Source organism: Neltuma alba, unplaced genomic scaffold (genome assembly GCF_004799145.2).
Source record: "Neltuma alba isolate B1F8T4 unplaced genomic scaffold, ASM479914v2 tig00007519_pilon, whole genome shotgun sequence".
Taxonomy (NCBI): domain Eukaryota; kingdom Viridiplantae; phylum Streptophyta; class Magnoliopsida; order Fabales; family Fabaceae; genus Neltuma; species Neltuma alba.
Window position 1 is genome coordinate 40,187 of NW_021634802.1, and position 27,629 is coordinate 67,815.

At 30.6% G+C, this 27,629-nt stretch overlaps 2 protein-coding genes and 1 pseudogene across 2 annotated transcripts; all 3 read left to right on the forward strand.

Annotated features, from left to right (window-relative positions):
- Positions 1-10,191: 10,191 nt before the first annotated feature.
- LOC114752717 (anthocyanidin 3-O-glucosyltransferase 7-like) lies at positions 10,192-11,618 on the forward strand. The gene has a single exon (XM_028941447.1). It carries the CDS (start codon positions 10,257-10,259, stop codon positions 11,616-11,618), a length of 1,362 nt encoding a protein of 453 aa, XP_028797280.1. The 5' UTR covers positions 10,192-10,256.
- A 2,135-nt stretch (positions 11,619-13,753) lies between these two features.
- On the forward strand, positions 13,754-15,790 carry LOC114752723 (L-type lectin-domain containing receptor kinase IX.1-like). The gene has a single exon (XM_028941451.1). The coding sequence runs from the start codon at positions 13,790-13,792 to the stop codon at positions 15,788-15,790; it is 2,001 nt and encodes a 666-aa protein (XP_028797284.1). The 5' UTR covers positions 13,754-13,789.
- Positions 15,791-23,777: 7,987 nt separating this feature from the next.
- Positions 23,778-25,195, forward strand: LOC114752724 (anthocyanidin 3-O-glucosyltransferase 7-like; annotated as a pseudogene).
- The last annotated feature ends 2,434 nt before the right edge of the window (positions 25,196-27,629 follow it).

Here is a 27,629-nt window from a genome sequence, read left to right on the forward strand (position 1 = left end):
TTAGTAGACATTCTAGATTCTACAGAAATTAATTATAATGTTAACTGGCATGAAAACATAATCGATTATAAACAAGCTAAAGTTTTAGTAGATTTTTCATCTTGATTTTAATTTTAATTGTTCTCAAAAACATACTACAGGTGTTTGCATATTCTGGAAAGAAAAAGATTCATTTTTGCCTTCCAATGTGTCCAAAATTCTATTTAATAATGTGGGCAGAAGATAATAGTAGTCTCACTGGTGGCCTTATGTCCTTTTGAAATGTGAGATTGCAAGTTCCACTCTTTACAGGTGCGTGCGAATTCTGTTTTTTTTCCTAAAAAAGGAAAACAAGTAAATAATTCAATATATTTCGGCCCTTAATATAAAAGTTATATAATTAATTTGAGTATATAAAAAATTAATTAAATTAGTTATTTATAACAAATATGAATTAATTTTTTTAAAATACTCTCTTTAATCATAACTAGTCTTAAATAAAAATTTCTTAATATGTACAATTAATAAGGAATACTTTGTAGAATGAATTATAAATTTAGAGGACAAAATGATTAAGGTTTTATATTTAAAACCAAATTTAAGTCTTAATTAGCTTTTATATTAAGTGTATAAGGTAGTATTGTCCTCTACAACTCGTTCGCAATATATATGTGTGTCAGTGGGTGTGTGTTTGAAAATTTATATAAATAATAGTGTGTCCAATTTGGTTCCATTGGCATCAATTAGGTGGCAAGTAACGCAGAAAGTTTTTTTTTTTTTTTTTGTGTTGCTAACAACACAGAAAGATTTTCGAGGCATGAATAATGACATCCGCAATAATGCAGTCAATTTTTTTTTTCATCCACATCTTTTAATTATATTAACTAATCATGCAGATAAGTTTAATTATATATTAGAGCGGGTTTAGAAGTTAGTTTTTAGTATGCACGCCCATAAATATCAACAGTTTGGCGTAAAATTTCTTATATGTAATTTTTTTTCTTAGTTTAATTTTTTTTTTAATGTTACAGGCACTGCTCCTTGTTAACATTGAAAGCATAACTAAAATAGGAAGAATAAGAGAGAAGGACCAATAAAGAGTAATATTTATGAAAAATGATCATAAAAATTAAAATTATTTTAAAAACTAAAAATTTAAATATAAATTGAAAAATACCATATTGTCTCTATCCAAACCTCCTACATTTTATTTGTGAAATTAATACGAATTAATAAATTTTACAAAATTAAACTTGATTTCTCTCCAAGTCTAACACCTCTATAAAAATCAATAAAAAAAAAAAGCAAACATTGCTCAGTCAAGTAAAAATTAAAGTTTTATTTTCTTTTTGAAAAAATAAAATTACTTTTAAAACCATCAAAAAATTTAATTAAAAATAAAAGTTATATAATTTTATTAGAGAATAATTAATCGTAATTCAAAAAATATTGTCAATACAAAATTTCAATGAATCCTATAATAAATCACAATATAGACAAATGATAATAGGGTTTTTCTTTTTTCTTTTTTAATGGAGAATGATGCTTTTTTTAATATCTTACTAAAATATTAGGTAGAAAGTTTAACATATTTAAAATTAGTTTCTTTTACAAGAAAATTATTTTTCAGAAATATATTCCCTTATTGTAATTCTTTTAAGTGAAATATAATTACTTTTATATTTGTTATTTTTTTTATATCTTATGTTTTATTTATATTAATATATCATGTAATTAGGCGGCTCTTGTTAAATGATTTTGAGGAGTGGTCCTATAAAATTATAATAGACTATCTAAATTCTTTAAATTTCTTATCATTACATGAATTCGTTATTTTTAAATCTGATATAAATTCTTTATAGAATGAAATGAGTAAATTATGCGAATTTTCTTTAAATTTTTAAAATTGTGTATATGATAAATTATATAATAATCTAAATATTACTAAAATCATATAACTTTTATTTTCAATTAAAACTTGTGATGGTTTTAAAAATAAAACTTTAATTTTTACATCACTAAACATGTTTGCATTTTTTTAATTGATTTTTATGCAGGTTGTAAACTTTAAGAAAAATCATGTTTAATTTAGTGAAATTTATTTTAGAAGAAAATATAGGAGAAAATGTAGGAGGTTTAGATAGGGATAATATGGTATTTTTAAAATTATATTTTAATATTTAGTGCTTTTAAATAATTTTAATTTTTATGACCATCTCCCATAATTAACATTTCTTATTGGTCCTTCTCCCTAATTCTCCCATTAAAATATGTCAACAAAATCAAAGAAATAAAACTATTTATAGAATTAAATGAAAATGGTACAAGTTCATTACTCTAAATTGTGATCCAACTGAAATTAATCCACTCATAATTAAAATAATAGAATATAATTAATTAAAAAATACAAAATATTTATATACATTTCAAAAAAGGACAACATTTTTAATTAAAAAAATGCATTAGTGTATAAGTAAACAGAATATTCAAAAGCTTGATTTTCAAAAAGTATACTTATTGGGAGGATTTTAACTTTTAGTACTATCAATCTAACATAAACTAATCTCAAATCTAAAGTAACCTAATGATATTCCGAGTTATGCGAAAAAGAAAATTACATAATTTAACACAAACGAACACAAATATGATGGGCAACTATTTTTTTAACTCAAAACGACATCGTTCCAAGCTCAATGAATCGAGGGGAGAAAATGAAATCTAAACCAATCAACCTATTCAGAAATCTTAACCAAACTAAAAAATTGATTTTCTGACCCACGGATTTGGGTTTGATTTTAATATCATTCTCATAAAGGGGATAGCCAGTTTAGTATGGCCAAAACGACACGTTAAAATGCATCAAAGTCACAAGCAAGCAGAAGAAGATAACAATATCATATGCTTTCGTTTGCTCTTTTAGTTCATTTACTTTTTTGGCAGAGAACGTGGAAATAGAATTAATAGAGTAAGGTAAGGCCTGAGAGGAAGCATGCTGAAATGATTATGGTAGAGATAGGATGTGTACATATACACACGTGCTTTAATTTGCGTGGAAGAACAAGAAGGTCGCTGAACAAGACCCCACAATGGGATATGGACATTTCTCAAACATTGAACAAATTAAAAAGAATGGAGAAGAATATATACGGATATTCTGATCGTCTAAAACATTGTATTCGTTAGGTGCTAAATGTAAAATTCTTTTTATAGTGTAAAATATCTCTTTTCTAGTGTAAATTACACTACAAAAAGAGTTTTATATTTAAGACCTGAAGAGTACATACATAAAATCATAAATCATGGGGTTAACGAATTTTCCGATCCTTACAGCTTTTTTGAGTTTTGAATCGAATCCTTAAATTAATTTTTTTTAATCAAGTCTTTTAAGTTTGCTCCATCAATTTATCAGTTCTTATGTTTGAAACTGTTTAACGTGTTTTAAAAAAAATGGAAGAATTTACAATTAGATTTTGAAAAAAATTTAATTACCTTGAAATATATTGATAATTAAAATGTATGCAATGACAAATTTTGAGATAAGAAACTACAACAAATTTATAATAAGATTTCTTAATAATTAAATTTCTTTATAAGAGTTTTACGAAGCGTCTTCTTCAATCATAATCCACATGCTGCTAATCCTTACGCACACTCACGTGATCAGTACAACTTGCAGCAGCAAAGCCACAGAGGCCCAATGAAATGTCGTTAGTACCCTTGCAAAACCACACGCTGCCAAGTGCCAAGGGCCATTAATTTCCTCCTCTGCTTCTTCTGCCTCCACGTTCCGCGGCTCCCTCCGAGTGCCTAGCAGTCAACTCTAATTTATTTCTCTTTTTTTTTCATTATCATTATTACAAAAATTATTTTAAAAAATAAATAAATATGAGAAACAAAGTAAACTGGAATCTTATATTTAGAATTAAAATAAAAGTCAAACGAACACTTATACTACAAATCAGAAGAAGTACCATTGTTTCATTACTATTTAATCAAATTTTGTTTTTGATTGTTGTAATTTTAAATAGTTGGTCTTCACTTTTATAGTTTCATAAAGAATTTATTTGAGATTAAGCATAGGTGATTGAAATTAAAATTTCTTAAAAGTACGGTCTCCTAGTTAAACTTATAACAAATTCTTATGAAATTATAGAGACCAAAACTAATGATTTGAAATTACATATATCAAAACCAAAATTTGATCATATATAAGGACTAACAATAATATTAACCCCTTTTTTTTAATCATTACTCAGTTTAATATTATTTATAACTGATATTTTTTAAAATATGAGTAATATATAATATATAATTTTTTAAGTAAATCACATTATTTAAGAATTTTTTTTCAAACTAAGAAAATCAAATTTGATTATTTTACTATTTTTAATATATATTCTTATTTTAAGGGCATTATTATCCAACTGGATACAAATAACTCGTCCACAACATTCTAAACATATTTATGTCATTCCACGTTAAATTTCATTTTCATTCTTATTCTCATTTCTATAAAGCCATTAAACCAACCAAACCACTTTAGGACTTGAAAACTGGGAGGGACGAGACCTGATTACAGGGCAGATCATGTTGAAGGAAGGTCGTACCCTTTCAGCCATACCAAAGGCTCTGTTATATATGTGGGCTCTGAACTTACGTTAATATCGTTGACTTTTGAGACCTCTAATAATTAAAAGAAGAAGAAAAATTCATGGTCAGAAAGTTTTATTTAATTAATTAAAACCTAATTAATGAAGCTCTTGAATTAAATTTGATATTATATCGCGTATGAGATTGTGGTCTCACCAAAATTAAGGAGAAAAAGAAATTTGATTTGCATTAATATAATATCGGTTGTGGATAGTTTTAATTTAGAAGTTTTTTATAATAGGCGCCAAGGATAAATTTTTGTGACATAGTATTTTCAATCTCCATTATGTTAATAATGTAAACTTAATATCTAGTGATTAAATAAACCCTTAATATCATCCTATGTTTAGTTACATGGAATCGGTCTTAGAAGATTAATAAAAGAAAAAAATAACCCACCATGTCCACTTAAATTGGATATCGATCTTAAATGTATAAGTTAAATAATTAATTCATAACTTTTTTTTGCTGAAATAAAAATTAATTTAGTTGGTTATTTATATGAAATGTATATTGATTTCTCATAAATATTCATCTTTTTACTCATTTATGTTGTAAATTATTTCCATTTTCTTGTCTATATTTTTTTTGTTTAGTCAATAGGCTTAGTTCTGGAAAAAAATAATAAATATTGGTGAAATGAGATTGAGCTCTTAGATTTTTACATTTAAAACTAAAAAAAAAAATTTTAACTAATCCCTACATTTACAACAAAACTAGCGAGAGTAGTAAATAAAAGAGGAAGAATGAAGGATACATATAAACTAGAGGGAGTAATAAATAAAAAAAAAAAAAAAGAATAAAGCGCATATAAATATTATATATGTGTGTGTGTAACTAAAGAAATATCATAAGACATTTATGGTTAGGGCATGGCTGTATTTACAACGCCCTTTAGTTGAACATTTAGGGAAAATGAGGCAACCAAAGAGAAGGAAAAAAAGGGCATTACGAAATTGAATCGACCAACTTATGGATAATACATTTTTCAATATTATATATAGAAGATGCATTTATGTGCATCAACCACTCCCTTCGTTTTTTTTTTCAATAAAAGAAAATGTTGGAGTATGCTGTATTCTCTTTTTTATAAGAAACATTTAAAAATTATCTAAATTTTATTTGTTAATTTTTCATTTTATCCCATTTAATTTGACGCAAGAGAGAATAGAGGGAGAAGGAGAAATAGCCATAAATATCTAATTAATTTCTTTTCAATTAATCAAGTCCTTAATTTTTGGTTAAATATTTCCTAGCTAATCAATCATTACTCCTGATTTGTGATTGATTTCTTTTTATCAAAGAGATTCTTCTCTTTTAGATCAAATAGTTCAACCCATTAAGGACAGATGCAGATACGTTGTCTAACGTAGTTATTCATATTACTCATATCATTGTATTTTAGTCCTTAATATAAGACTTAATTAACTAATTTTAGTATATTAAAGATGTTAATTAAATTAGTTAATATGATATGTTCTTTTTAAAATACTATAATAATCTTCTTAATTCTCTCCTTCCTCCCCTTACTTAATTATTGTTAAGAGAATATCAATATGATTAATTTAAAAAATATTAATAAATATGTGAAATAAGTCTTATATATAAGATCAATATTAACTCTCAAATTAGATCTTATATTAAAGACTCTATAAGTATTTATTTTTAATACATTCTCTCTATTCCGCATAAGGGCCTGTTTGGTTTGAGTGGAGGGAGGGGTAGGGAAGGGGAGGGGGGTTTTATCCTCACCTTGTTTGGTTTGATTAAAAAATAAGGGATGGGAGGATATTTAATAATCCCTTGTTTGGTTCAAGAAGGAGAGGAGAGGGATAGTAATAATTAATTTACCATTTTACCCTTACATATTAGTTTATATTTATTATTGATATATTATATAAATTAATTCACACCTTAATTTAAATTATATAATTTAATGAAAATTTAGTCTTATCATATTAATATGTGCATTAAAAAATTGGTACAGTAATTTTTTATTCTAATTAATATGATAATATATTTAAAATAATCAAATTAACAAATTTTATATGCTGTAAGAAAAATGAAATTTTATTCTCTTTAGGCTATCCTTTTTGTTAGCTTTAAAATATACTTAATAAATAATATATTTATAAAAACAATTAATTTTATAATATTATAATTTTTTATTTTTAAATAATTTTTTATAATATATTTTTTAATTATAATAATTTATATTTTTTATTTTTTACTTAGGATAATATATTTTTTATTTGAAATAAATATTATAATAATACATTTTATGGGTAGTAGTATAATATTAAAAAAACCATAAGGGTATAATAGTCTAAAAATTTAGCTCCCTTCCAAAAACCCCTAATTTGGAGGGAAGTTAAAATTGAGGGGAGGAGACATTTTGACTTCCCTCCCTTCCAAAATTTTTAACCAAATGAGAGGAGGGATTATTTTTTCTCCTCTCTCCTACCTTTCCTTCCAACCAAACAAAACCTAAGTGAGGATATTTGCAACAGAAATGTTATATTTTTTTATATTTTTATTACTTGTCTTGTGGAAAAGAACAGAAGGGATATTTTTGAGGGGGACTAGAGCGGTGGAGCCTTCAGTCTCAAAAGCCGAAGGGTCAGGTCACCTAAAACCCCGAAAAAAAAAAAAGAAAAAAGAAAAAACAAAACAAAACAAAATCAAAGAAAGAAATCAAAGTCAAGCACTCGAGCCCTTCAAATACTCATTGACTAGTAGCTACTACCTACCCACGGCCACGGGCCACGCCTCAACCCCCACCGACTTTCCCTCTCAAAGTCTCAACTATTTTTCGTCTTGCACACGTGTTTCAAATTTCAATCACACAAAAATATTTAATACTCCTACTATATAAGACAGCTCTACATATGTCAATGATTTCATCTTAAAATTAATAACTTTGCATTTTTATCTTTATTTTAATATGTATTTTCTCTCGTTCTTATTATAAGGCGTCTTCTATAAAAATGTTCTTGATTTTTTTTATGAGAAATTTGATAATTTTAAGAAGTATTAAATATTTTTTATTCATAGTTTTAGGAATTAATAGATAGATGTTGAAGTTTACTATAATTAATTATATTTAATGAGTTGATTATTATTTAATTTGTTTGAATTGCTTCAAACTTTAAACTCGATAGAAGGAGTATTCTGTGCTTTAATGGCTTGTTCTCATGAATAATAAATAAAAGTATAATCATGTATCGATATGAAAATTTGATATCATAACTTATAAATAGGGAAAAAAAGAAAAGAAAAGCACTATCTCTCCACAGAATCTATACTAAAAATAGAACCAGAAAAATATTCATCCAGTCCTTAATATATGACCTAATTGTTAAGTTAATTTTGATCATAAATATAAGACTTATTTCTCATATTTATTATTTTTTTCTAAATTACCCCTATAGATACTTCCTCACCATAATCAAGTAAGGGAGGGAGGGAGAATATTAAGAAAGATGATTATGGTATTTTAAGAAAAACATATTATATTTCTTATAATTAATTAACCTTCTTAATCTAATCAAATTAGTTAAATAGATCTTATATTAAGGATTGGAGGAGTACATGTTTAATAACGTAACCTCTAGTTTTTGAAATCAGAATATTTTTTGTTGGCCGTAAAGAAGTTAAAAATCAATATAGGTTTGGGGAAACTACAATGATGTTTCAAGAAAAGAAAATAACTAATTAATAAGTCATAATGATAAGTGAGCAATTATATTTTTTATCTTAAAAATTTGTAATTGCAAATTGTCCTGTTGTCGGTAAGATTTTTTTTAGTAATTATGTTCCTTTTTTGAAAGTTGACCAATTCTCTTTTTGGTTTTATACAAATACTCCTTCTGTTCCTTATTATAAAACTTTTTAACTAAATTATATGATTTAAGAAAACTATTAAAATTAGTTAAAAACAATTAATACGAAGCAAATGCAATTTTTTTTCCAAATACACCATTATATGTAAATGGAGTAGATGTAAGAAAGTAATAGTAAGATAAATGAAAAAAAGGAATATATTAAATGTATTAAATTAGAATAAAATAGGTAACAATACATTAAATGCTCAAATAAACTTGAAAAGAATCTTATAAAAAGAAACAGATCTATTTAAAAAGTTGGATCTTATAGTAAGATCTGTAAGTAGTATAAAATACCAATGATTCTCATTCGTTACCGGCTAGTTTAATCATTTTTTATTGTTTTATCAATTCAATGCGTTTTAGTCGGGTTTTGACCGACGGGTTTTGTCCCAAATTATTATACTCCTTCGATTCTTAATATAAAACCTATTTAACTAATTTGAATAGATTAAGAAAGTTAAGTAAGTTAGTTAATTATAAGAAATGTGACACATTTTTCCTAAAATACCATAATTATCTTTCTTAATACCTCTTCTTTCTCTCCTACTTGATTATGGTTGAGAGAGTATCTATAGGGATAATTTAGAAAAAATTGATAAATATGATAAATGAGTCTTATATTTAGGACTAGAACTAATTCAATAATTAGGTTTTATATTAAAGAACGGAAGAGTATCTATTTATTGACTAATTTATCGTGATGATATGAGGCTAATAAGTTTACAGGTATATCCTTCAGAGTGCCCCCAGCATACCCCCGCAGTCCGTACTGATAATGCAACACTGAATTGGCCTGTCTTCACTCTTCAAGAAACCTTTTTTTTTTAAAAGAAAAAAGAAAAAAGAAACAACTTCATTTATTTATAAAAATATACTTATCTCCAATATCCAGAGTGCATTTCTTGAAAAAATAATACTATCTCCTGTCGTAATGGAAGCGTAGTTGTAGGCTAGATTTGATTTTAGATATAAGACCTTAATTCAAGGAGTAAGTCCAAAATATCCCTATTGACTATAAGGGAGTTCCCACCAAGAAGTATTTTTAATGCAATGCATATGATTAAAAATGATAGTTTAGGAAAGTCAATACACATTTGCTACAAATAACCAACTTAAATAATTTTCTTAATTTCCTCAAATTAACTATCTAGTTCTTATACTAAACACCAAATGGATTCTCCTTTAGTCTTTAATATAGGACTTAATTAATGAGTTGATGTTAGTCTTATATGTAAGATCTATTTTATGTGTTTATCAATTTTTTCCTAAATTAAACTCAATAATATTCCCCCAACAACAATCAAATAGAAGAGGGAGGGAATGAATTAAGAAAGATGCTTATAATATTTTAAAAAGAACATATCATATTAACTGATTTAATGAACATTTTTAATTTACTTAAATTAGTTATTTAGGTCTTACATACTACAATCAAGTTAAGAAAGCACATAATGTTAATTAACTGGCTGTCACAGTGCTTGGAGTACAGTTACAACGTGAACAGATGGGGGTTGTCAACCAGCGTCAGGTTGCTCATGTTGGAAAGTAAATCAACCACCACTCAACATGACTACATCCATTTATTATTTCCTATATTTGACCTATTACCCCATTATATATATTGCCATATTAATGTCTCCTTTCCTCAGTTCCAAATCTTCATCTTCAAAATTATTCCCTTTTTTTTTTGGTTCTTCTCTGTTGTTTCATTTTCATATATAGGCTACTTTCTCGTTCAATATGACAAGTTCATTTCAGAACAAACATATTGCAGCCATTGTGTTCCCTTTTGGTAGCCATCAAGTTCCTTTCCTGAATTTAGTAATCAGGCTAGCACAAGCTTGTCCCAATGTCATATTTTCATTCATCAGCACTGCTAAATCCAATCAAACTCTCTTTTCCAGGCCAAACATCCCAGGAAACATCAAATCTTATTATGTTTCTGATGGAATCGCAGAGGGACATGTCCTCGGAGCACATCCATTTGAGAAACTGAACCTGTTTCTTCAGGCTGGTCCTGAGAATCTCCAAAAGGGTATAGATTTGGCCGTTAAAAGCACAAATCAGAAAGTCACTTGCATTCTTGCTAATGCTTTTGTAACCCCTTCTCTTATAGTGGCTCAGAACCTGAATGTTCCTTGGATTGCACTTTGGCCTCCACTTTCAACTTCACTCTCTGTCCATTTCTACACTAACCTGATCCGACAACACTGTGCTGACAGAAACAAAACCAGATCCTTGGACTTCCTTCCTGGTCTGTCCCAGATTCGACTTGAAGACATCCCAGGCGACGTCGTACCACGTTCTGATGAAGAAGAGCCAGTGTTTTCGAAATCACTAGCTTCTATGGGAGAAGTACTGCCTCATGCCAGAGCAGTAGTAATTAGTTTCTATGAGGAACTTGACCTACCTCTCTTTGTTCAGGACATGAAATCCAAATTACAGTCTATGCTTTACATTGGTCCTCTTACTTTATCACCATCCGACACAAACATAGACACAAACATGGATCCAGATTGTTGCTTGCCATGGTTGGACAAGCAAGGTTCTAGTTCAGTGGTTTATATCAGCTTTGGAACTGTGGTGGCCCCACCACAACATGAGCTTCTAGAAGTTTCAGAAGCACTGGAAGCCAGTGGGTTTCCATTTCTATGGTCTCTAAAGGATGATCAAAAGAGTCTTTTGCCAAATGGGTTTGTTGAGAGGACAAATAAACGAGGGAAAATAGTGTCTTGGGCTCCTCAGGCACAGGTTTTAGCAAATGGGTCTATTGGAGTGTTTGTGACTCACTGCGGCAATAGCTCATTGCTTGAGAGTATGGCCAATGGAGTGCCCTTGATTTGTAGGCCTTTCTTTGGAGATCAAGGCATGGCTACCAGATTGGTTGAGGATATATGGAAGATTGGGGTCAAAATAGAAGGTGGGGTTTTCACCAAAAATGGATTAATTCAAAGTTTGAATCTGATTTTGGTGGAGGAAGAAGGGAAGAAAATCAGAGAAAATGCCTTGAAGGCGAAAGAGACGATGCAAAGAGCTTCTGGGGCAGGCGGCAAAGCTGAGCAGGATTTCAAGACTTTGGTGGAAATCATTAGTAGCTCATAATGAGCTAAAGTTCATTTCAATCTTTGTTATTGACCAGGAAGAAATAAATGAGTCACGCTACTTATTTAAGGGGGGAAAAAAACAGAACAGGAGTCATGCTTGGTTAATGAATGCTGCTTAATAATTACTATAAGTTTTCTTCTTGCTTCACGGGAGCTTTATTTTGTCATTTCAATGAAGTTATTGCTTTTTTCGCAGTGTATACGTATGAGAGAGTGTTTTTATAAGTTCGACTTTGAAATTTATAACTCCACTTATTCTTTGTTTTTTAAATTTAAATTGAACTCACTAAAATTTCCCCTTCTCTCATTTTCTCTCTATTTGCCTCCAACCAAACGAGAGGTAAAGCCCAATATGTCTACTGCTGAAGAGGAAACACATTTCATTTAAAGGGCTATACATGAAGCTGTAGAACATATATATGCTTCTCCTCTGAGGTTGGAACAGAAAAACTTGGTCCTCTGTTTAAAGGTTGGATTGGATGAATCAATTAATGTTGGAGCTTCTCTCTAGTTTCTCTCTCTGATCATGGCAGTGAAGGCACGTTGGTTAATTTCTGCATGTTTTTTGCAAGACCACAGTGTAGGTAGTCTGCTAGGCATGACATTTGATTTCTGATTGAAAAAGAAAGTTAATTATTTCACATAGAACAAGAAATTTCGATAAAGTTAATTAACTTTAGGAATGCTTATCTGTCAAAACACAAGCTAACTTTATATTTAAAACGAGGAAAATGAAGGGAAGAAATTTTTTTAAAGAGTTCAATTTAAAAAATAAGAAAAATGTGGTTATAAAATTTTAATAAAATAATATATAAGATAAAAGAGAAAGAAAAAAATAATAAAAAGCTTTTAACTCCAACTCTTTAATTTCTTAGATTAAACTCATTAAATTTCTTCCTCCTTATCACTCCATGTTTCTCATGTCAAATAGACCGTGGAAATACTCATTTTCCATTTTATCCACATGTTTGGATAGAATTGAAAGAGAATAGTTGGATAAAATAGAAGGTGGGGGTTTTCACCAAAAATGGATTGATTAAAGCTCTAATCTGACTTTGGTTGAGGAAGAAGGTAAGAAAATCAGAGGAAATGCATGCCTTGAAGATGAAAAAGACAATGCAGAATATTGCTTCTGGGGGAGACGGCACGTTTTGCGTCACAACCACCTGTGATATAATATTCCCTCTGTTAGCCAAACTATTTAGGAGGCATTTTCTGCTCCTCCTCCTAATTTCCCCAACTTTCTAAATAGTAAATACCACTTCTGGTGCTTAATATAAGACTTAGTTAACTAATTTCAGAAGATTAATAAAACTACTGAATAACATATCTTAAACAATCTCTTTAAAATATTCACGTAGATCATTCAATTATATATCAATTTATAGATGAGGCAAATTAATTTGGAGAAAAACAATAAATACAAATAGTTTAAAGTAATTTAGTAACTTTCTTAATTTTTTCAAATTAGTTAATTGTGTTTTATATTAAGGACCAAAGGTATTTTTTCCCTTTAGATTTTTAGGTTCTGCATAAAAAGAGTGATATTTTAACATATCATGGGCAAAAAATTGTGCAATTTTCAATCTTTTTATAATTTTTTAAATACGTCAAATTCAAAAAAAAAAAAAGTGAGTCATCATTCACTCACTAGTTCCAAATATGACAAGAACACATTTCTCCAGCTGAGTTCCCGCAGAATAATCATGGTGGACCAAAGATCACGTGTAGAATAGAATTATTGCGGGGCTCAAGATCACGAGCAGAAAGGAAATAATAATGATAATGAGGAGGAGAACAAGTTGTTATACTTTACATGTCTTTCCAAATCTCGACGAACTTTCCAAAAGGGAAAGCGAGAAAGACCTCATTTGTTTATGTCCACTTGCCTATGCTATATATATATATATATATATATATATATATATATCTTTATGACTTCCAGGTTCAGATTCAATGCATGGCCTCTCGCAAATGGTCAGTCTTTAGTCTTAATATTTAAAAAATGAAAAACCTGTGGATGCAAGGAATGGTAAACATTGGTAGGCTAAAGAAAAAAACCCATAATTTCCTTAACAATGTCTTGGACTCTATCATCATCTCACCTCCTATCCAACTTTTAGCAGAATAAGATTTCTCAACCAAATCAGAATTTTTGTTTTTCTTGCAATGACGATGAAGATGCTATCTTCAATAATTTTCTTCCTCTTCAACATCCCTCACGCATTTTCCATATCCTTCAACTTCTCTAGTTTCAGCCCAAATGATAGAAACATATCGTACGAGGGATCATCTTACCCAGCACCACCATCCATCCAGTTAACAAGAAACCAACAAGACCAATCCTTGACGGCTAGTGTTGGTCGAGCCACATATTACCAACCAATGCGTTTATGGGACAAAGCCACTGGGAACCTCACAGACTTCAGAACCCATTTCACTTTTGTGATTCGTTCAAAGCAGAAAGCATATGGAGATGGGTTGGCTTTCTTCTTAGCCCCTGCTGGTTCAAAGCTTCCCAATGTCACGAAAGGAGGTTCTATGGGTCTGACTCTTGATGACCAGCCATTAAATTCAACAGACAATCCATTTGTTGCTGTGGAGTTTGATATCTATAAGAATTATTGGGATCCTCCGAAAGAACATGTAGGTGTCAATATCAATTCCATGAGATCTGTTAATAACTTGACGTGGTTGGCTGATATCAATGGAGGGAGAACTAATGAGGTTTTCATCAGTTACAACTCAAATACACAAAATCTAAGCATTGTCTTCACTGGCTTTGTTAATGGTACTATTGTGCAGCAACATCTTTATCAAATAGTTGATATGAGAAAGTATCTACCTGAATGGGTTGCTTTTGGCTTCTCAGCTGCCACCGGAAGTACTTCAGCAATACATAAGATCAACTCATGGAGTTTCTTATCGAATAATGATGATTTGAATGCTCCAAATGAGTTCTCAGAAACACCTTTTAACCCGAGCACGAGCCCAAGCCCGAGCCAGAGCCCGAAGAGTAGAAATAACAGGACAAAACTTGGAGTTGGATTAGGTGTTGGAGGGTTTATTTTAATTTGTGTGTTTAGTTTGGCTTTTGTAGGCTTGAAGAAGAAGAAAAGGAAGATGGAAGAGGATGATCATGAGTTTGATGAGCAAATGTATGACAGCTTTGGAAGAGGAATAGGACCAAAGGAGTACTCATATGCTGATCTAGCAAGTGCTACAAATTATTTTGAAGATGCACAGAAGTTAGGACAAGGAGGATTTGGGGAGGTTTATAGAGGTTTCCTCAAAGATTCAAACACTTGCATAGCCATAAAGAGAATATCAGAGGGCTCTAAACAAGGAATGAAGGAGTTTGCTTCGGAAGTAAGAATTATTAGTCAACTACGGCATCGAAATTTGGTGCAACTACTTGGTTGGTGTCACAAAGGGAAAGAACTATTGTTAGTTTACGAGTATATGCCAAATGGAAGTTTAGATTTTCATCTCTTCAAGGATCAAAGTTTGCTAAAATGGTCAGAAAGATTCAAAATAGCTCAAGGCTTGGCCTCTGCATTGTTATACCTGCATGAAGGATGGGAACGATGTGTTGTTCATAGAGACATAAAGTCAAGCAATATCATGCTAGATTCTAACTTCAATGCAAAACTTGGAGATTTTGGGTTAGCAAGACTTGTAGACCACGCGAAAAGTTCTCCTACTACAGCTTTGGCAGGAACCATGGGCTATATGGCTCCTGAATGTCTTTTTATTGGGAGGGCAAGCAAAGAATCTGATATGTATAGTCTTGGAATTGTTGCTTTGGAGACAGCTTGTGGAAGAAAATGCATAAACCACAATGTTCCAGAAAATGAAATAAACATAGTGAATTGGGTATGGGAACTATATGGAAGTGGGAGAATTCTTGAAGCAGTCGATCCAAGACTCCAAGGAGATTTTGACCATGATCAAATCAAATGTTTGATGATTGTTGGGCTATGGTGTGCTCATCCTGATCATAATCATAGGCCTTCTATAAGGCAAGCAATGAATGTGCTCAACTTTGAAGTTCCATTTCCTAGTCTTCCATTAAGTTATCCAGAACTCACATATCATGAACTTCCTCCAGTGGGATCATCATCTTCAATTCCATCCACCACCAATGCTTCAAAGGTTAGCCAAAACTAGAACTTGACATTTAGTTCCAACACAAACTCCTTTGGTTTCATTGCAACTTCACTCTGAATTTGTGGATGTTGTTCGCTTTCCTAATGTGTGAATCACATATTTTGGATGCGATTTGCAGCAGTGTGAAAAGTAAAATGTGAGCACTGGACTTGTTTTTCTTAAATAGATTTTCAAATGAAGATTTTAAACTATTACTTGTAAAATTTGTAATTCTGGAAGAAGCGAAACTTTGTCATAGTATTGTTCATTGTACTTATTGCAGTTGAGACAGAGACACAACTATGGATCAACGTGTAATTTTTCATTTCAAATGTGTTTCACATGCTTGTATCAAACATAAACTTTCTTTCCTAAATTCTACACATCTCACTGAATGTGAAAGGCAATGCCACATGGCATTCCATCTCCTCTAAGGAATACACTGCATGTAGTATCTATAATTTGAAAATACTACCAATTCTTATATGATCATTATACACTATTTTTTGTCCTTAATATAAAAGCTAGTTAATAAATTAAAGTAAATTAAATTTGTTGGGTTCCTTTTCTAGTAAGGATTCAAATTTTGGTTGATCAGTGAGAAATTAGTCTTTTTCTGTAGAACCAACCCCCCCCCCCCCATTAGTCCTCCCTCAATTTCCCCCGTACCATATGGGGAGAACTCATTTGGACTCAAAGTCATCTTAGGTCAACCGTGGAACCCAAAGCGTGGCCCAATATCACCCCACATGACCCAACGAGCAACCCAAAATGGCCCAGGGGTATTACCCACAACAATTTAAGCCTCTAGCTACTCCCCTTCTACACCCAAAAGAAACTTGGTTGTGGCCCAAAGCCGAACTAAAGAAACTTCCATGTACAATTGGTCTGCAAATGTAGTCTTCTAACTGTACAAATTTTACCAACAAGAGTTGGGTTTACTAGAATAAGTTAGTCCCTTATAATATGACGAATCCCCACTAAGAGAGGTACCGATATTTAGTGCCTGACAGTGTCTCAAATAGTATTACCTCCAATAGGAGGATACCTATGCTAAAAAAAAAAATATTAATTTTATCAACACAGGCACACATATATATTCTATAAAAATATTTGAACTCTAACGTCAAATTCAATCAAAACTCCAACAAATAAAAATTGAATACTAATAAAACTAAACTGTTGCCTTGTGTTCGCACAGAATTTGAAAATAGTCACACTGTCTGTTCAAGAATTATGAAATACTCTTTTCTATAGATTTTATATTATATATTATCAATAATAACTCCTTTAGAGTTGGGTTGGAAACCAATGCCGTCACTCCCTTTTAATTTATTTGCTGGACTAATTAATACGGACCATATATATAGAGAGTGATTATGTATATCTAAAAATACGTGAAATTCGCAACTAAATTCTACCATTAAATTGATTACCAACAAAATTGCATAAATTAGCAATAGAAAGTTGGGTTAAGGTGCGCCCATCACCTCGAACTATTTTCCCAGATACGCCCAGTGTCTTAAAGTAATTTTTGGTGCATCCAGTGTCCCAAACTAATTAAAACGGTATGTCTATATCCCAGGCTAATAGAAAAGTTAAGTTTGACCGTTACCTTACTGATTCAGTTGAAGGTTGATAAAAAAATCCTACATGACAGACATGTAGGCGTCTGATATGTATTATTTTGACTAAAAATTCAATTTATTTCCTCTTCTTCTAACATTTATCTTCTGCTAGTTTTTAAACTTAAAAATAAGAAAGACCATTGATCCATCCTTTTAAATCCTGGTACATGTACCACCTATTCAATCCCATTCTCATCTTTAACATTTTATCTTATTTCTTCCACTACTCTGATTTGAAACCGCAACCACCGTCACAGCACACTTCCGTCTCCATCTTTGTCAACTCCTCATCTGACTCGCATTTGCTTTTCTCTTTGTAGAACACAGTAAATTTCCCCTTAGTCACTTCGTCGACGTCACTGTCGCCTCCCGAGAAAACTCCTGCTGCCACCAGGCTCTTCTCAGGAGCTTTAGTTAAAATAATACACATTAGACACCTGTGCGTCTGTCATGTAAGATTTTTCGATTAACCTTCAGTTGAGTCAACAAGATAACAGTCAAACTTAACTTTTCTATTAGCTTAGGATATGGATGCACCGTTTTAATTCGTTTGGGATACTGGATGCACCAAAAATTACTTTAGGACACTAGATACATATGAGAAAATAGTTCAAGACGCTAGGTGCACCTTTACCCTAGAAAGTTTCATTGCTAACTTTTTCTTTTTCTTAGTGTTGAATGTAGCTCTTGCAAGCCAGAAGTACTTTTGAGATTGGGAGATTACTACATATAATAACAACAAATCTTATTGCATTAGATTGGGAGATTACATGTGTACAAAATTATACAGTCACACATTTGTAGATTAACCTACCAACAAAGCCATAGATCTTTGGGAGCAAAAAGATTGAGGTTGATATTCCCGTTAAAATCAATTAAATTAATTCAGCGCATCAGTCACAGTGCACAGTCCATAGTCTCTACCTTCTTATGAAAGAAAGAGTATTAGTTCAATTTTTTATTTAGTGAGAATTACAATTAAGTCCTAAGAAAGAAAATAATTACCGGAAAGTCTTAATAACAAGTGAGCAATTATCATTTATTATTTTTAAACTCATCATTATAAACTCTCTCTCCTTTTCTTTTAGGGAAATTAGGGAAAAGTTTCCTTTGGTGAGGACCTAAATTAGAGTACTAATACTCTGCGTACTTCCTATCATCAAAATTTATAAGGTCATTTTCACAATAAAAATTTCAATAGGAGAATTTTTTCCAAAATTTCCATATATTTTCACTATTTTTTAAAATTAAAATTAGTTGAAATAATAAAACTTATCGCACTCTTGCGGGTTGGTTTTTGAAAATAACAACTAAATAAAAGAGAAAATGGCCAAAAAAAACTACCAAAATGGAAAAATTATACATAGGGATCGGTCTAAAAAATTGTTGTCAAAACCCATACTATTGTTGTCGTGAGTCCTTGTTTATAATTTTTTTTTATTTCAGTGGTTTTTTTGGTCATTTTTTCTAAATAAAAGGATTTCCCCTAAAAATCAAATCAAATCAACAATATATAAACCTGTTAAAATGACCCCACCCTGAGCTCCGTCGTTGGCATCTCGTGACCAACAAATGTGTGGCTCTGAAACATGTTTCGTCGTACTCCTATAATTTGGATTGGTAGTTCAAAGCTATCCAAGTTTATCTCGAGACCTTCTGGTGGTGCGTTGCTTTAATGATTGTCCCAAAATAAATGCCAACCCTCTCTCTGTCTCTCTTTGTCGCTGCTACGCAATCGCAATGGCTTAAAATCCTTTTAAAATACTATTCACAATTTTAATTATAAAATCTTATTTGTAGATTACAAATAAAGTGTTATAAATAAAATCAGAAGTAATAGTTATTTTAAGTATAATTTATAAAATATGAGATAAGTATATAAAAAAAGTTATGTGTCAATTTATATGAATATATATACTTATAAACATTTAATGTAAGTATTTACCCAGAAAAAGAAAAAAGGGTTACCATGTACACTGGGATTAAATTGTCAAAAGAACCACTGATGTACCCAATTGGACTTTTAAAAAAAATGTGAAAAATTCAGAAGAGTTGTTTAAATGAATCCATTAAGGAGAGCAAAAAGAGAAATGAAATTCATTGATTATGTATATGCAAATAGGGTTTAAATTCATTTACACACTACAAAAATTGCATATTTAACCCCTCGTACTTCTCCATCGAACAGAAACGGGCCATGTAAACGGAGATCAATCACAGGACTTATTGACGATTACTATACTGAATATAATATCAAATACGGATTACACAATATTTGGCCCTCAAATAGTTGTGAATTTTTTGGGACAGTTGTACGTACACACTACTTCCGGTTCATAATATAAGAACCAATTAAAAGTTTAATTTGATTATAAACATAAGATTTCAATTCACTTTATCTCTTATTTTTTCTTAAAATATCTCTATTGATTGTACGGAGTTCCCACTTTCCACCAAGAAAAAATTTCAATAATCTAATACACATAATTGAAGAAGATATTTTAGTGACATTAATATATATTTATGACAAATAACTAATTTAACTAATTTTTTTAATTAATATTTTCAAATTAGTTATTTAGTTCTTATATTAAGTAGAGGAAGTAGTGTTGAATTTAATTTGCAGTCTTTGAAATTAATAAGATGCCTCTTATGTTGCCTCTTAGAACGGAAGGTAAACTCATGATGTTTGTATTGTTTTGACTGAGAATGACGGTTGAGGAAACAAATTTAAGTGAACAATAATTGTGTCGGCATAACTTCGTACTCCTTCGCTCTTGACTATAGTACTTAATTATTAAATTGATCTTGATCTTAAATATAAATATAAGATTTATTTGTCATATTTATCAATTTTTTTTAAATTATTTCTATTAATATTCCCTCAACCAAATCAAGTAGGAGAGGAAGGGATGATATTAAAGAAGATAGTTATGATATTTTAGAAAAAAACAGATCATATTTTTTATAATTAACTAATTTATCTAACTTTTTTAATTTATTTAAAGAACTGGAGTAGTAGATTTCAAGATCTCAAAAAAGAAAAAAAGAAAAAAAAGAAAAATCTATTCATCACATGCATCTTCGCTCCACGGTCTTTACTTAAACCTCTCTACACCCAAATAACCTGTCTTTGCGTAAGGGATTCCTGCCATTTGTTAACCAGAGTAGCATAGCATAAGAGAAAAAAAGAAAGAGGGACAAATAGTTAAAAAACCCCAATACTTAGATTAAGTTTCTTATATCTATTATGTCAAGATATGTTTAAAATATCAGCATTTCATATCATTTAATTATAGACCCGCTTGAAAAATATATAAAACATACGGTCATGCGTAATTTGAGAGCTTGACATAATAGTTATAAGTAACTTGACACAGGTATTTTTCTTTTAGAAAACCTTCCATTTCATATCTTAGGAAACTGATGACATTCCAAGCTTTAGATATTATTCTGTGCTTGTCCCTTGATAAATAATCTTCTCAGTTAAAGCGACATCAGGCAAAAAATTCCCAACTTTTGCACCATTATCATTAAGAAGTTTTAGCGGGCTTATGGTTTTTAACTTTTCAGAAATAAAAAGAAAGAATTACAATGAAGTCCTAAAAAAATAATTATTAAAAATCTCAATAGCAATTTAAACAGTATGTAATGACAAGTTTTGGAATCAGAAATGACAATTTTTGAAACTTGTTATGTAATTATTTTTCTTCTTTAAGATCTTATTATAATTTTCTCCATATAACAGGTGGTGGGATTTTATCCTATATTTTGACCAACCTTCGCCAAAAAATTCTCCAGCCGCCAGTGACGGTAGGAGTTCTTTTTTTTTAAAAAAAAAAATTTATACCCGGTCCTTCTTATGAGAGCTTGAACTTTGAATTATCTTGGTTTTTTTTTAATAAGAACTCGTAATTGTCTGAACTTTTAACTTGTTTTTACTATTTTTGTCCTTAATTAATTTTTTATATTGCATTAATTAAAATGTTTACTATATTCTCTTTCATACTTTCTTGGAGAAATCACAAATAAAGACCCTCGAATTAGCAAAATCACTCTATAGCACCTGAATAAGGCAAATTACCATGAGGGACCGGGTCTCAAATTATAATTATGAAATCATGGCCAAATTACCAAAATACCCTCTTTAATTTTTTTTTTTTAAAAGAAAGCCACTGCCTTACCGGAATCCGGCCACTGATGCCGGAGCTCCGGCGGCCGCTTCCGGCCACTGCCGGCGGGGTCCAGCCGCCGGAGCTCCGGCGCGGTGGTCTTCCTTTGTTTTTTTTTTTGCAACTGCTTTTTTTTTTTTTAAAAATAGTGGGGGAAGTGAGGTTGGGGGGATTTGATCCCCCAACCTAATGCTTCCCAAAATAAGGAATGACCATTGAGCCAACAAATTTTTGTTAACATTATGATGCAAAAAAAAATATAAGTTAACTCATTTCCTCTTGTTCCAGGTGATAATAACAATACATTTGGAAATAACAAGTTTTGATTGTAAAATAACACGTCTGGAATAAAAATTTAACAATATGTTTTTTTTATAACAATAAATTTTGTTGCAGGTAATAACAACAATACTTTTAAAAATAACAAGTTCTGATTATAAAATAACAAGTTTGGGATTAAAATTTAACAACACGTTTTTTTTTATAACAACGCACTTTGTTTCAAGTGATAACAACAATACATTTAAAAATAACAAGTTCTGATTATAAGATAATAAGTTTGGGATTAAAATTTAACAACACGTTTTTTTATAACAATTAATTATTTTATACTTTTAAAAAATAAATTATTTATAACTTATAAAAAATATTTTTAATATATTTATTTCTCTAAAAAATACTTTTTAATCTGTATATCTATACAACTCATTATAAATCAAACTACTTCTTATAAATTATAAAGTATTTATAATAAGGCATTTTTAATCTATTAATCATAGTATAAATTTTATATTATTTCATTCTTTAAATATTAAAAATAGTTTTTATATTTAAAGAATAAAATAGTATTTTTAATTATAAATTAGAGATAAATTTCATTTATAAATTTAAGCAGTCAAAAAGTATTTTTAATCCACAATAAATTGTACTATTTATAATTTATAAGAATTAGTTTGATTTATAATAAGTTGTATAGATATATAGATTAAAAATTTTTTAAAAAAAATTAAAAAAGTGTGTTGCCATTTTCCCTAAATTTTATTTATAAATTTGAACAATAAAAAAGTATTTTTAATCTATAAAAAATTATACTTCAAGTTCTGATTATAAATTGGAGATAAAAATTATTTTTTAGCAAATTAAATAGATTACAAGTACTTTTTATAAGATATAAATAATTTATTTTCCAAAAGTATAAAATAATTAATTGTTATAAAAAAAAGGTGCTGTTGAATTTTAATTCCAAACTTGTTATTTTATAATCAGAACTTGTTATTTTCAAATGTATTGTTATTTTCACCTGAAACAAAGTATGTTGTTATAAAAAAACATGTTGTTAAATTTTAATCCTAGACTTATTATCTTATAATCAGAACTTGTTATTTTTAAATGTATTGTTGTTATCACTTGAAAAAAAGTGTATTGTTATAAAAAAAAACGTGTTGTTAAATTTTAATCCCAAACTTGTTATTTTTAAATGTATTGTTGTTATTACCTGCAACAAAATTTATTGTTAGAAAAAAACATATTGTTAAATTTTTATTCCAGACGTGTTATTTTACAATCAGAACTTGTTATTTCCAAATGTATTATTGTTATCACCTGGAACAAGAGTAAATGTGTTAACTTATATTTTTTTTTGCATTGTAATATTAACAAAAATTTGTTGGCTCAATGGTCATTTCTTATTTTGGAAAGCATTAGGCTGGGGGATCAAATCCCCCCAACCTCACTTCCCCCACTATTTAAAAAAAAGTTGCAAAAAAAAAAAACAAAGGAAGGCCACCGGAGGCGTCCTGCCGCCGACAGTGGCCGAAAGCGGCCGCCAGAGCTCCGGCGCCGGTGGCCAGATTCCGATGAGGCAGTGGCTTTCTTTTTTAAAAAAAAAAATTAAAGAGGGGTATTTTGGTAATTTGGTCATGATTTCATAATTACAATTTGAGACCGGGTCCCTCATAGTAATTTGACATATTCAGGTGACCATAGAGTAATTTTGCTAATTCGAGAGCCTTTATTTGTAATTCCCCATGTATCAATGATTTCATAAGAATTAAAACATTTGGTGGAACCGGTTGTAGGATACCCACATTTAAGGGATAATTAAATATGTCTTTCTCCCTATACATATCCTCGCGATCCTTGCCCTTCTCCCTATACATATCCTCGCCATCCTCGCCCTACCGTCCTTCAATGCTGGATATACAGATCATAAAAGCTCCCAAATTAAACTGTGTGTGTGTGTGTGTGGTTGGGCATATATCTTCGTTTCTTGTGGCTTGCTAAACATGGCGACTCCATTATGTGATGAGAATAAACACGTTGTAGTGATTGCCTTCCCCTTTGGAAGTCACCCTCTGGCTCTTCTGAACCAGACCATCAGATTAGCTTCTGCTGCTTCAAATGTCACTTTCTCTTTCATCAGCACTGCGAAATCCAACCAATCTCTCTTCTCCGACCAACCAAACATCCCACACAACATCAAACCCTACAATGTGTCTGATGGAGTTCCAGAGGATCACGTGCCAGGCAAGTTCGCGCCTGTTCCAGTACTGGTGGACTTGTTTCTTCAGGCCAGTCTCGAGAACCTTGAACAGGCGATAGATTTGGCAGTGAAAAGCACAAACCTGAGAGTCACCTGCATTTTTTTCTGACACTTTTGTGAGTGCTCCTTCTCTTTCTTTGTCTCATAAACTCAATGTCCCTTGGGTTGCTTGTTGGCCTTCACTTTCAATTTCAGTATCTCCTCATTTCTACACTCACTTAATACGCCAAAAGTTCAGTGATTCTCATGAACCAGACAAAAGCACATCCTTGGATTTCCTTCCTGGGTTGTCCCACTTGAGAGTTGAGGACTTACCCTCAAACCTGGCGAAGAACATAAAGAGACAGTATTTAGTAAAATACTAGCTTCTACGGGACAACTTCTGCCTCAAGCAAGAGCACTGGTTCTGTTTTTCTATGAGGAATTAGATCCTCCACTCTTTGTTCAAGACATGGTGTCCAAGTTAAAGTCACTGCTTTACGTTGGTCCTCCATTGTCACAATCTCACACTGATACCCATGGTTGCTTGCCATGGTTGGATCAGCATGGTTCTAGATCAGTGGCTTATCTTAGCTTTGGAACTGTTGTTCCCGTTCCCCATCATGAGCTTCTACAAGTTTCAGAGGCACTTGAAGCTAGTGAGCTTCCATTTCTATGGTCTTTAAGGGATGATCAGAAGAGTCTTTTGCCAGATGGGTTTGTTGAGAGAACAAGAAAAAGAGGGAAAATAGTACCCTGGGTTCCTCAGACGCAGGTTTTAGCACATGAGTCTGTGGGAGTTTTTGTGACTCATTGTGGAAGTAACTCAGTGATTGAGAGTATGGCCAAAGGAGTACCGATGATTTGTAGGCCTTTCTTTGGAGATCATGGAATGGCTGCAAGAACAGTGGCGGATTTATGGAAGATTGTGGTTAAAATAGAAGGTGGGGTTTTCACCAAAACTGGATTGATTCAAAGCTTGAATCTGGTTTTGGTTGAGGAAGAAGGTAAGAAAATCAGAGAAAATGCCTTGAAGATGAAAAAGACGATGCAAATTGCTTCTGGGGCAGACGGGAAAGCTGCACAAGATTTTAGACTGTGGTAGATATAATTAGTTGTTCATAAATTGTCAAGTCTCTTTCCATCTGGAAGAAATAATAATGAAGGGGCCATGCTAGTTAATTACTTCCTTATGATTCAGTTCATTTAATGTCATTTTTTTTCCCAACAAGTTTCTGTTTTTCTTCTGTGTGGGATTGAGTCAGGGGTCATGATCATGAGATTTTTTTTACTTTCCAAGATTAAGTGGAACATTAATATTGCAGGTGATTGTTCATTGTTTTAGGAGTTCTCGGATCTGTTCTTTTTATTCGAAATTGTAATATATACTTGGAAAATTTTTCTGATGCTTCTATTTAGTGGATGTTTGCGACTTTTTTCTTTTGAAAATAAGGCATTAGTTAAAATAAAATAAGAAAAAACAATAATTAAGTATATCCTTAAGAATGTTGAATTATTTGAGATTGGGAAGTTACATTCACAAGTTATAAAATCACATATATCTGTAAATCAACCTATTAAAAAGGCTATGTAGATATAGATGCTTTAGGGAAAAGGATGAGAGGCTGAGCTATTGAAATTAAATCTCTTATATATCATTAATAAAAAAATTCTATTATATAAGTTCATTCCTGCAGTTCACAGTTTTCCAAACCTTCAGTTTGTTCAACACATTTCAGCATGGTTAGAAAATTAGGAGAAAAAAAAAGGCGTATTCTTTTATGTATTTTAAAATTACTATCTATCTCATTATCGCATCCATGGGAGACAAGGGTATACACCTCGTTATTGAGATGTGTGCGTGTATCAATCACAAAATAATTACATGATGAATGTATAAATTTCTACCATAAAATGAAAAGACAACTCCAAGCTTAGCTTTTTCTTAGCAAGTGAAATATCACTACAGAAGAGTAAGTAGGTAGTTGTGCAGAAATTAAATTCTGAAATTGTGATAATTTGCAGAAATAATTGAATTTTATTAAAATAGAAGACAAAAAGTATGTTAATCCAGAACATCAATATATAATAAGATTAAGATACAATTTTAACAATAAAGTTTTTACCTATGAGCATCTAGCACCATAAAAATTTTTTAGGTGCAAAAATATAGATAATTTTTGTAAAATTGGGTAAAAATAATAACAACACTGGTGGTGTGACAGTGACAGGAAGAGAAGAGAGAGAGGGGGGGGGGAGATGAATTGGATTGACTTCATGGCTCCACCAATAAAAAAACAACAGAGGTAGGTCCAACTTAACGGTGTTGTTATTTTTGACCCATTTTAAAAAGTTTATATATATTTTTACATTCAAATAAATTTACAGAGATTAGTCCAACTTAATTTTGTGTTATTTGTTATTAAAATTGTACCTTAATCCTATATAATATGTCAAACTGTTTGGTTTAATTGATACTAAAAACCTTTTTAAGTCTTGGTTTAAGAAAGAAGCTATGAGTTTAATCTTATGTGAATATGATAGATGCGTGTTTATGGTTTCTTCTTTGTTGCTCAAAAGAGTTGAGGAAAATGATCCTGTTTTAGGCTTTAAGTCTCTATTAATTAAGTAAATAGAACAAAAAAGCGAATGAAATAAATAAAACAAAAAAAGTAAAAAAATTGCAAAACTGAGATGATAACAATGAAAAAAATAATTTATATAGAGCACCCTACTAAGTATAAATAAGAAAATATAAAAGACTAATTTAAAGTGTTAATCCCACATCTACTAAGATAGTCTATTTTATCAAGGTAATATGAAAATACAAAAAAATAGTAAAATAAATTTAAAACAAATAGTCAAACCAAATCAAACAGAATCTCGTGATTCCATCCGTACTCCTGTGGTGGAGGCTTCACCACGTTAATCAATTTCTATTCATATTTATTTCTTGTTTCCTTCTGACACATCATTTATTGGTAGAACCCTACAACGCATGGCATTTAATGCAAAGATCTAAGGGTATGTTTGGATGAATCCAAACCGTGATTTGAAAAAGTGATTCTGGAGAATAAATTCTGGAAAGAATAGATTTTATGAAAAAGTGATTTTAAGAAGTGAGAGTATTTGGATAGTTGTTATCAGAAGCACTTTTTATATATACAAATTACTAAAAAAAAGACATAAGTTAATATGATAATTACAGAAAAAATAAATTTTATAATATATTTTAATTTGAAGAAATAAAATTGTCAATAATATATTTTTTATTAACATAATTAATAATATATAAGATAATATAATTAATATGTATATATATTTATAAAATATAAGATTAAATATGTTTATAAAAAAATAACAAGATACATATCCTATAAGCTCTCATATTCTCTCTTTTTCTCCAAAAGCAAAAATTTTTTGCTTTTTCCAAACCATGGTTTTGGTTTTTGGGTGGGTGTTTGGGTGATTTAGTGCCTGTTTGACATCACTTATTTTGAGCTTATAAGTAGCTTATAAACTCCATAAGCCCGATTGAT